The 10,190-nt window shown below is 40.7% G+C and overlaps 1 protein-coding gene across 1 annotated transcript in view; it reads left to right on the top strand.

Annotated features, from left to right (window-relative positions):
* Window positions 1–3,285: 3,285 nt before the first annotated feature.
* LOC104963066 (adenylate cyclase type 4-like) overlaps window positions 3,286–10,190 on the top strand; it is a 15,294-nt gene continuing 8,389 nt past the window's right edge. Inside the window, exons 1-4 of the mRNA XM_010791616.1 lie at window positions 3,286–3,447; window positions 4,543–4,697; window positions 5,415–5,526; window positions 5,639–5,766. Of these exons, the coding sequence (XP_010789918.1) occupies window positions 3,322–3,447; window positions 4,543–4,697; window positions 5,415–5,526; window positions 5,639–5,766 (521 nt within the window). The 5' untranslated portion in view covers window positions 3,286–3,321. The remainder of the gene's footprint in view (window positions 3,448–4,542; window positions 4,698–5,414; window positions 5,527–5,638; window positions 5,767–10,190) is intronic.

Raw genomic sequence — 10,190 nt, 5'->3', positions numbered from 1 at the left:
ACAAGTTGGAAGGGAGCACAATAAACCTGACGAGTTTGAATTTGAGTTGATTATGAGTTTATTTTCAATTGATAATTAGCTCACAATAAGTTCACTTTAGTTACTCACACAACTTGACACAAGCCATGGGTTCAGACCTGAACCTGAACCTCTGGACTTGAGTCCGGACCTGAATGTGAGTCCAGGTACGCAGCACTATGCTGGGGTGTACAGTTTAACCATGTCCTGGATGTAGGAAGGGCCAGATCCATTCACAGCATGGTACGCAAGTACCAGTGTCTTGAAGTGGATTCTAGCAGTTACTGGAAGCCAGTGAAGGGAGCGGAGGAGCGGTGTGGTGTGGGAGAATTTAGGAAGGTTGAAGACCAGACGAGCCGCTGCATTCTGGATGAGCTGCAGAGGTCGGATGGCACATGCAGGTAGACCAGCCAGGAGGGAGTTGCAGTAGTCTAGGCGTGAGATGACGAGAGCCTGGACCAGAACCTGCGCTGTTTTCTGGGTCAGGAGGGGACGTATCCTCCTGATGTTGTAGAGAGTGTATCTGCAGAAGCGGGTTGTAGCAGCGATGTTTGCAGTGAAGGACAGTTTGTTATCTAGGGTCACACCCAGATTCCTATCATTCCCCCTCATCAACAAAATGATCGCACAATACCTGAACCATTATGATAGTAAGAACCAGTGCTTTACCATCTTGCAGGTAAAGATTTTAAGTGACAAGTTTCGCATTTTATTGAATTTGCTTGTTCCCTTTTATATCTGTAATCAAAACGTGAAGCCAGGCCTGTGTGGTGTAGCTTAGCATCGCTTAAACATTTAAAACAAGTAGGCTACATTTAATATCTTATTAACACTAAAACGTCACTGTTTATATTGTTGTATACAGTACATGATATTTGTTGTAGTACAATGTGCACATTTTTATGTCAATATTTATATTTTGTGTGATGCTTTATTGGACAATTTACTTTAACTTCTTATGTTTATATAGTATAAATATTTTTTTTTGGTATCTTTTATTACACATTTAACTTTAACTTTATATATATTTCTATTTTTCATTATTTAATTATCTTTTTTGGTTAATTTCATTCTCAAATGGAGCCACTGTTACAGCTTACTATTTAACACAATATATTTAGCTTTTCTATATATCTGTTCTATTGATTGAAAAGTATAGAAGAATATACTTTCTTTCTGTTTTCTGGATTCTCTCACTGAGGGTAACAGAAATGTGTTATATCAGTTAGCGTCTCCTTTTCCCTTTATGTACATTATTATGTTTTCTGTGTCACTGTTATGTTGTTTTAAAAACATTAAGACCCTAAATGATAACTTATAATCATGGCTTAGGTTGTCGATAGTGATGCAAAGTGAGTATTGGTTAAAGAAACACATTTACAGGTTAAAGTACAGATGCAAATGTAGACAAATATCAACAAATGACTCGGCCATCTAAAGAGATAGGCGTCTTTTGCATGTGCTAGAAAATAGCGTCCTTATTCAAATCACACTTATGGGGAATGTGTGTGAGCAGCAGGTTGTACAGTTTCCTGGAAATATGCAAATGACCTGCATCACTCACTACTTTGTTAAAGGTCACCTATTATGCAAAATCCTCTTCCTCATGTCTCTTCTACATAATCATGTGTCCCCTCTGTGGAAAGAGACTCTGAAAGTTTCAGGAACAAAGATTCTCTCTCTTTTTGTCCGAATCCATTTTGATAAAAACCTGTCTCAAAATGAGCTGATCAGATTTTGGCCACTTTATGATGTCATAACGATGTTTTGGCTTGTGTAACCATTAGCCAATCAGCAACCAAGGTCATTTAAGACGTTCTGAGCAAACGGTGAAACTAAAAAACTCAGACATTAGACTGCATTGAGCATTAACAATAGCATCCATGTTCTCCCCCCTTATCACCTGTATCTCCTCCTAGGGCACCATTGAGTTCTTTTTAACCAAATATCTCTCAGAGGGGCGTGGGGAGGGGCTCCTTATTTTCATCTAAACTAAAAGATAGAGGGTGTTTCTCAATGTCGAGGAAGGATCCTCCAGAGCCACTATTTCAAGGATGCTACCTTGTGGAGTCCCGCCGAAAGACTGTTCCAATGTCCAGGATCCTTGGAATTCTACCGAGGCCGGCGTCCTTCGTTGCGGGAAATTTCGAGGCTGCACATGTGTATCCTCCGCGGTCTTAAAATACCCACAATGCTTTGCGAACGGACCAATTTCCAAAATCTTTGGGGGAAAATGGAAGGCGGGGCCTCTCATGTGACNGCTGTCAGGCCAATGTTGATCGATGGTGCTGCCTCAGATTATGAACACAGAATTAGCACATTAGGACTTGATGATAAATAGACTAGCCATCAGCCAAGCCCCCACATCACCCAAAAGAGCAGCGAGACAATTTGACTGCACCCTGCGCTTGAGCTAATTTCAGCGGCGTGTGTTTGCGGCGAGTTAGGAAACACTGGAGCATAAAGGTGAGGATTTATCTAACAGTGGATAATATGAGTCTTAAAGGCTGTGGGCGGTAGCAACACAATTATCAGTTTCTTTCTTTATAAAAAGGGGGGCAAAGTATATTAATGCAAATGTTACCGAGTTCAACTTTAGCCTTCTTGACCCTGTTGACCTTTGAGGGAAAGGACACACACTTGTATACAACCTTCCTGTCTGACAAAGAGGAATGATTTACAGACAGTGGGTGTTTCTCAATGTCGAAGAAGGATCCTCCAGAGCCACTATTTCAAGGATGCTACGTCATCGAGTACCGCCGAAGGACTGTTCCAATGTCCAGGATACTTGGAATTCTACCGAGGCCGGCGTCTTTCGTTGGGGGACATTTCGAGGCTGCACATGTGTATCCTCCGCGGTCTTAAAATCCCCACAATGCTTTGCGCACGGACCAATTTCCAAAATCTTTGGCGGAAATCGCACTCCATTTAAGGCGGGGCCTTGCATATGACGCACACCTGCACACCTGTTCCACCATTCTTCGTTTTCCGAGGCTAGGAAGGATTCTTGCCTCGCTTCTGAAGGACCTGACTCGGAAGACATGTCCTACCAAGGAAGCGTCCTCGACATTGAGAAACACCCAGAGAATCAGCACTTTTGAAACAGGGCTGAAACAGAGGGGATTATGGGTAATGCTGCAATGATCTGTTTGGTGTTTCAGCCAATCAGAGATATCTTTGTTTTTCCAACTCTCTGTCAGTGATTGATTGACATGTACCAATATTGTTTCCGCTGGATAAATAGTCAAGTGTAAATAATCTCCTTGTCTCTTCTCGCAGCTGGTGGCGAATGCGTTTCTGTTTATGTGTGTGAACTGCGTGGGGATTTTCCATCTGTGGAAGACGGAGCGGGATCTCAGGAAATCCAATATGAAGAGAGAGGAGTTCAGCACCATACGCTCCCAGAAGGAAATCAGGAAATATCAGCAGGTAGTACAAAGACACACTCTGTCTTCAAACTCATTATTTGGTATGGAGGTGTGTGTGGTGCAGTGGACTAGTGCGTTGGTGTTCGGATCAGGGGGTCACAGGTTCAAACCCCTCTGCAGTCAGCATGTTGTTGTGTCCCTGGGTTTGATTGCCCACAGTATTGAGTATGTAATTCGCTTTCGATAAAAGCGTCTAACAAGTACCATGTGATGTAATGTCATGTGTGGTTTTAATTTAAATGTAACCTATTTTAATAGATTAGGTAATAATAATACAAAACGCCTCAGCTTAGCCTTTACTGACACAAATCAAATGTTCACTATAAGATAAGATTTTACAAGTGGATAATTCTGCATTATAAAAATCACGCAATTTTATTTTTAAAAGGATATTTTGTATTATTATTATTCCTTAAAAATATTATATCAAAGAGATAATGTGCTAGAAATAAATATATAAATATGAATATACAAATACCTCGATACATAGAGGGATTGTAATAATGCTAATAAATATTAATACAAAAAGGGATTATTATTATTATTCATAATAACGAATTTGTTAAAAAATATAAATAATAGAAAAATGAAATCAAAGAGATGATGTGCTCGAGATAGCCATGTAAAAAAATCTAAGTCATGATAAAACTAAAAGATAAATAATGAAAAAGTAATGAATAATTACAACAGTAACGAGTTAACAGACTAAAGGGTAAAATAAGTTATTAACAATACCATACAAATGACAGGTATAATTGCTATATCTATAGTCTGTCCTTCTGGATTTAAAATCGTTACGTGCAATCACTTCATTATCAAAGAGACTCTCTACCTCGACAGCCTGGGTTAAGTCGCTGTATGCCTTTGTGGCTATTAGGTCAATAGATTAATGATTCACTCGTCCGAAGCCCGGCAGCGATCGAAAAGGCAAACCTGTATGGACGCTATTCACGGCAGGTAAACAGATAGATGAAACACGGTCCACTGAGTAAACACCGCAGCGCTTCAAAAGAGGCTATTTCCTGTTTCTTATACAGCAGACGCAGAGTCTCAAAACTCATCACAATATCTGTCATCTCTGTGTCCATGGCAACAGGAGAAGCTGCTGCTGTCAGTGTTGCCACGGTACATCGCCATGGAGCTGAAGACGGAGGTGATAAAGAAGCTGTTCAAACCCGAGACTGAGAAGAAGAATGAAAACAACCCTCACAACTTCTACAGCCTCTACGTCCGCAAGCACAGAGACATCAGGTGAAGATTACTTTATAGACTATACTATTATTATTATTATATTTTTTACTATTATACTGCACATTCACTTTTTTGTAGTTCATCTGCACTGTCATTACTTGTGCTACACAAGTCAAATGTATTATTATTATATTACATTTGAAATGCATAGAGACATGACCCTCATTGTGACCTTTAATATGAATTACTAATGATACTTGTACAACATAAGTACACAACTGAACTACACGTAATATATATATAGTCTATAGCTCTTAATCAATATTTAAATAAAGTCTTTCTTACAGTGGCATGAAGCTGTGTACGTGAATTAAATTGTACAATCCTATGTTTAAATAGTATTTAAAAGTCCTTCTTGACAGATAGAAGATACAATATATATATATATCCAAGAGAAAGACTACAGGTTTAAGATGTCTAAAACGGTTTTACATTTCCTTTTTTTGTGATCAAATTTGTATTGATAAATAAAATAACTAAAAGTACATCAAAGAAAAATTAGACAACAACAATTACTTACAAAAATGGTTTTACATTTCCTGTGTTTATTCTGCAGCACTGAGAGTCACTGACACCTTCTATCATACTAATGTGTGTGTGTGTGTGTGTGTGTGTGTGTGTGTGTGTGTGTGTGTGTGTGTGTGTGTGTGTGTGTGTGTGTGTGTGTGTGTGTGTGTGTGTGTGTGTGTGTGTGTGTGTGTGTGTGTGTGTGTGTAGCATCCTGTACGCAGACATTGTGGGTTTCACAAAGCTGGCGAGTGCCTGCTCCCCTGAGGAGCTGGTGGCTGTTCTCAACAAACTCTTTGGTAGATTTGATGACATCGCGAAGGTAAAAACATCTACAGAACCACCTCAAAGTGACTTCTTCCTTCTCAAAGGACAGTTTTGAGTCACCTAATACTGCGTCTGACTCCCTTTCTCTGTTTTGTCTCCATCTGTAGAAAAATGGGTGTCTCCGCATTAAGATCCTGGGTGATTGTTACTACTGTGTGTCTGGTCTACCTGATCCCATCCCCACACACGCTAAGAACTGCGTTAAGATGGGGCTGGACATGTGCTCTGGCATCAGGTCAGTCATCTGGATTTATTACAAAAATGTATTATAGCTGTCTTCTTTTGTTATTATCTAACGTATCAAAGAAATGAAGGACTCGTTAGTTGGTCAATCCCTGGTGTTACTTTCGTAGGGAAGAAAGCTTTTTTTCTTCATTTACTTGTAATCTATTTATTTTATTTTAATTATTTTCTATCGGTTTTACTCTGTGTTCTTATGTTTAGATGCTGTTGTTTAGTTCACTTGTTTTCTGTGTATTTTTATACGAAAGCATGTTGTAACTATGTTTTGAAAGGTGATATATTTACAACGTTTTGCTATTATTATTATTATTATTATTAAGAAATCAGAATCAGAATAACTTTATTAGTCCCACAGAGGGGACATTTACATTGTTACAGCAGAAAAGAGCCAAAGAAAGCTTAATGTTACCTNAATGTGAGACTAGCCATCAGCCCCAAGCCCCCCCCACAGTCACCAAAAGCACGCAGCGAGACAATTTGACTTGCCCACCCTGCGCGTTGAGCTAATTTTCAGCGGTGGTGTTTCTGCAGCGAGCGCTTAGGAAACACTGGAGCCGATAAAGTGTGAGGATGTTCTAACAGCTGGATGGAAATATGCGAGGCTTCTGTTAAACGGCTTTGGTGGCCCGGGGTAGAACACAATTATCAGGTTGCGTTTCTTCTAGTAAAAAGGGGGCCAAAGCTTATTAAGCAAATGTACCGAGTTTCAACTTTTAGCCTTCTTTGACCGCTGTTGACCTTTGGAGGAAAGCGACACACCACTTGTATACAACGCCTTCCTGTCTGACAAAGCAGGAATTATTTACAGACAGTGGCGTTTGGCGCGCGAATGTCGAGAAGGATCCTCCAGAGCCACTAATTTTCCAAGGATAGCCTACGTCATCGAGCTTCCGCCGAAGCGAGCTGCTTCAATGGGCCAGGATAACTTGGAGGATCTCTACCGAGTGTTGAGGGGCCGGCCCTTTCTTTCGTTGCGGGACATTTTCGAGGCTGCACATGTGTATCCTCCGCGGTCTTAAAATCCCCACAATGCTTTGCGCACGGACCAATTTCCCAAATCTTTGGCGGAAATCGCGCTCCATTTAAGGCGGGGCCTCGCATATGACGCACACCTGCACACCTGTTCCACCATTCTTCGTTTTCCGAGGCTAGGAAGGATTCTTGCCTTGCTTCTGAAGGACCTGACTCGAAAGACATGTCCTACCAAGGAAGCGTCCTCGACATTGAGAAACACCCAGTTAGTTGACAGAAGACTCTGGTCCGAATATATATTGTGAAAAAAGCTTTTTTTGCATATTCTCTCGAGGTTTTGCAATTAGGGGGGAAGGTATCCTAAGTTAAGAAGTTGTACAAATATTCTAATGTTTCATAAAACTTTTATTTATTTTTAAACAGATTTTTTCCTGTGTATGCGTTTTCAACCATTGGTGTTTGAACCCTATGTGCTATGAGACAGTTTGACACTTTAATTATTAGCGTAAGGTAGCTGTAGAACAAGTAAATGTGCAGTGAGGCGCTTCATCCATTACAATGTCTCTTCATTGTGTTTAAAATATGTATCCCTGCACGATTGCAGATACAGACTAGGCTACACTAATATCAAAAGTATTATAGTGTTGTTAATCGAGTAGCATGGTTTAATAATGTATGAAAGACGTAATATTTTCTAAAGTTAACAGATTTTGTCTAATTGTTTGCTTCAATGTTTATTACCATGTGGAGAACAACTTGGTAGAAGGGAGTCATTGGCCAACATTTGAAAAAGTCAGTTGTCAGTTGTAACACACCCTGTATATATATATCATATTGTGACTATGAGTGCTGTCATTTACCTGCTCTCTGCCTTATTGCACTGTTTACGAGGGGGACAGAGGAGTTACTTTACCTGACATGTTGATTTACAGAAGTCTTTCCAGCTTGCTGTTTGTGTAGCTCAAAGTCACAGCTCAGCTCACAGGTGTTCCCTTTATTTGCCAGATTAGACTCTGTGGGCGTGTCCTGAATTACTTTGATTGACATCTCCCTTGCTCGTTTGTTAGTTTTGTTGCACCTGTTGGGGCGGGGCAGCTTCCACCTTTATCTCTCTTGTTTGTACACAGAGTTCTGTAACCTGAAGGTAAAGTCAGCGCTACTCCACCCAACTGCAACCTGAGCACGTGTCTAATCAGCCAGACTAACTGAAAACACCTGGGAGTCTGAGATCTTATCTTAAAGTAAATAACAGTGTTAGAGATTTGCAGGTACAGTTTAGCCTGTGGAGACATGAACAATTCAACATTTATTAAGTGCAGTTTTAGAGCTACACAGTAATGTGTATTTCTGGAATAAAACTTGGCCGAGACACACAATGCCTTAAAGCGAAAACTAGAAGGTTTTATAAGAGGAGATAATAATGCTTCAGTGTGCAACAATATAATAATTGGCTGCACACCCACACCAGGCACACACTAGGCTTTTTAAATAGCTGACTGACGTGAGCCATTTGTGCCTTGTTTCTTTAATCAGTGATAAACTGCGGATATGAATTGATTAACGGATTCATAACTCTGACTTCAAACAAATATGTCTTCCTAATATCATCTGTAATTCATCTCACACAGATGGTGTGTAAATGAAACATCTGTTTGTACCTCGTTCGGGGGATTTATCATGTGGGTGTACTGATGGCTTTTGTCTAACTTTGCTTCTGTTTGTGTTTTCATATTAAACAAGACAGATAAGTACAGTACCGATAAACAATAGAGCCTTACAAATACAATTATTGTTAATGTGTTATCTGTTAATGCTGCACAAATCAGGACAAAGGGACGATTTAAAAACAAAAGTTGTTGCCAAATGGAGAGGGTTCATGGGTTTTCTATGCACAAGAAAAACCATAAACACCCAGAGAATATTTTACTTCCACACAGAAATGCATGCAACCTCTCAGTGCTACAGATTACATGACACATGTATGTGTGTATGTGTGTATAAATCATATTTTATATTACATACAGACTAAACAGGAGACAACAGAAGCTTTTAAACATCCTGTTGTTTTGTATGGAAAATTGTTTAATTCAATATATTGATAACTGGGGAGTTAATCTTTGCATTTCTGCAGATTACATTTATTTGAATCTACTGTTAACTTTGTGGTACTGTTAATTAAAAGCTGCAATAACAATTTCAAGAATTGCAAACATGGCTGTGAAATATTGATTCTGTCTGAAGCTGCAGATACTCATATTCTTTACTTATTATTCTCCAGCTTTGTATATGAAGCTTTCACATCAATGAGACCCATCACACACTTTTATACTCTTTGCTTAAGACTTACAATAAAGAAACACTCAGTATCCGACCTTCTCTTTTCTAGAATCTACAGCTTTCTAAATATTTCAGCTGCTGCATATAGACCATCCTCACCTGTGATGTGAGTGTCTTCAGTTTGCGAAAACACCAGTACACACGAATAAGAATTAAGTTGCATGGCCTCTTAAGACTAAAAGGAGTGTAGGTGAGGCTGTGTTGAGGGTGAGTGCGGACCCCCGGCACCCTGCGAGACCCCGGCTCTGCTCCCTCTCTCCCCTTTAGCCGGCCCCTTCTCTCGGCAGGCAGCGAACAAAGAGAGGAGCCAAACAATGGATCACTCTCAGAGCTGAATGGCTTTGCGGGTCAAGCACTAACCCCCCTCCCTCTTTGACAGAAACACAACCCACACTTGTTCCGCTGAAGAGAGGCTGACCCTCCCGGCAAAGAAATAATGAACGCAGCCTGGGCATTAAACTGATAAAAGTACCGGGACTGGGATCAGTTTGGCAGACAAATCACCTCTAATGGCGTGAGGCTGGAGCCTGTCTTCTGTCCTGTCTCTGCCCTCTTCATTATAAGTCTACTGTACACTGTCCAGGCATCCACCCTGCCATGTTAGGCAGAGTTCATATCTCAGGCGCGACCCTAAAGAGCAGCTGTCCGCTCGTTCTCCTAGCATCGCTCATTTTGATCGTTCATTTCGTGCTGGTTTCAGGTTTGCTGGAAACGGTGTCACAAACAGAGTCCATAGAGTGCAGCCAACTGAAAACATGTTGGTGAGTTATTTGTTAGTCAAATTGACAGATCAACTGCCACAGGAGCTGCTGTTTATAAATAAAAGCTCCACCTATGACATATCTCACAACATCAACTCTGGGATTTGCATGTTTCATATTCAAATTTGTGAAAAAAATACATTTGCAAATCAGCTTTTGTTTCACCGCTCCTTCTTGCAACGTCATTTGCAGGAGATGTCACACACACACGCACACACGCACACACAGACGCACACACACACGCACGCACACACGCACGCGCGCGCGCGCGCGCGCGCACGCACACACACACACACACACACACACACACACACACACACACGCACGCACGCACGCACGCACGCAC

Source organism: Notothenia coriiceps, unplaced genomic scaffold (genome assembly GCF_000735185.1).
Source record: "Notothenia coriiceps isolate Sejong01 unplaced genomic scaffold, NC01 NC01_scaffold00035579, whole genome shotgun sequence".
NCBI lineage: Eukaryota > Metazoa > Chordata > Actinopteri > Perciformes > Nototheniidae > Notothenia > Notothenia coriiceps.
This window is presented reverse-complemented; position numbering and strand designations above follow the sequence as displayed.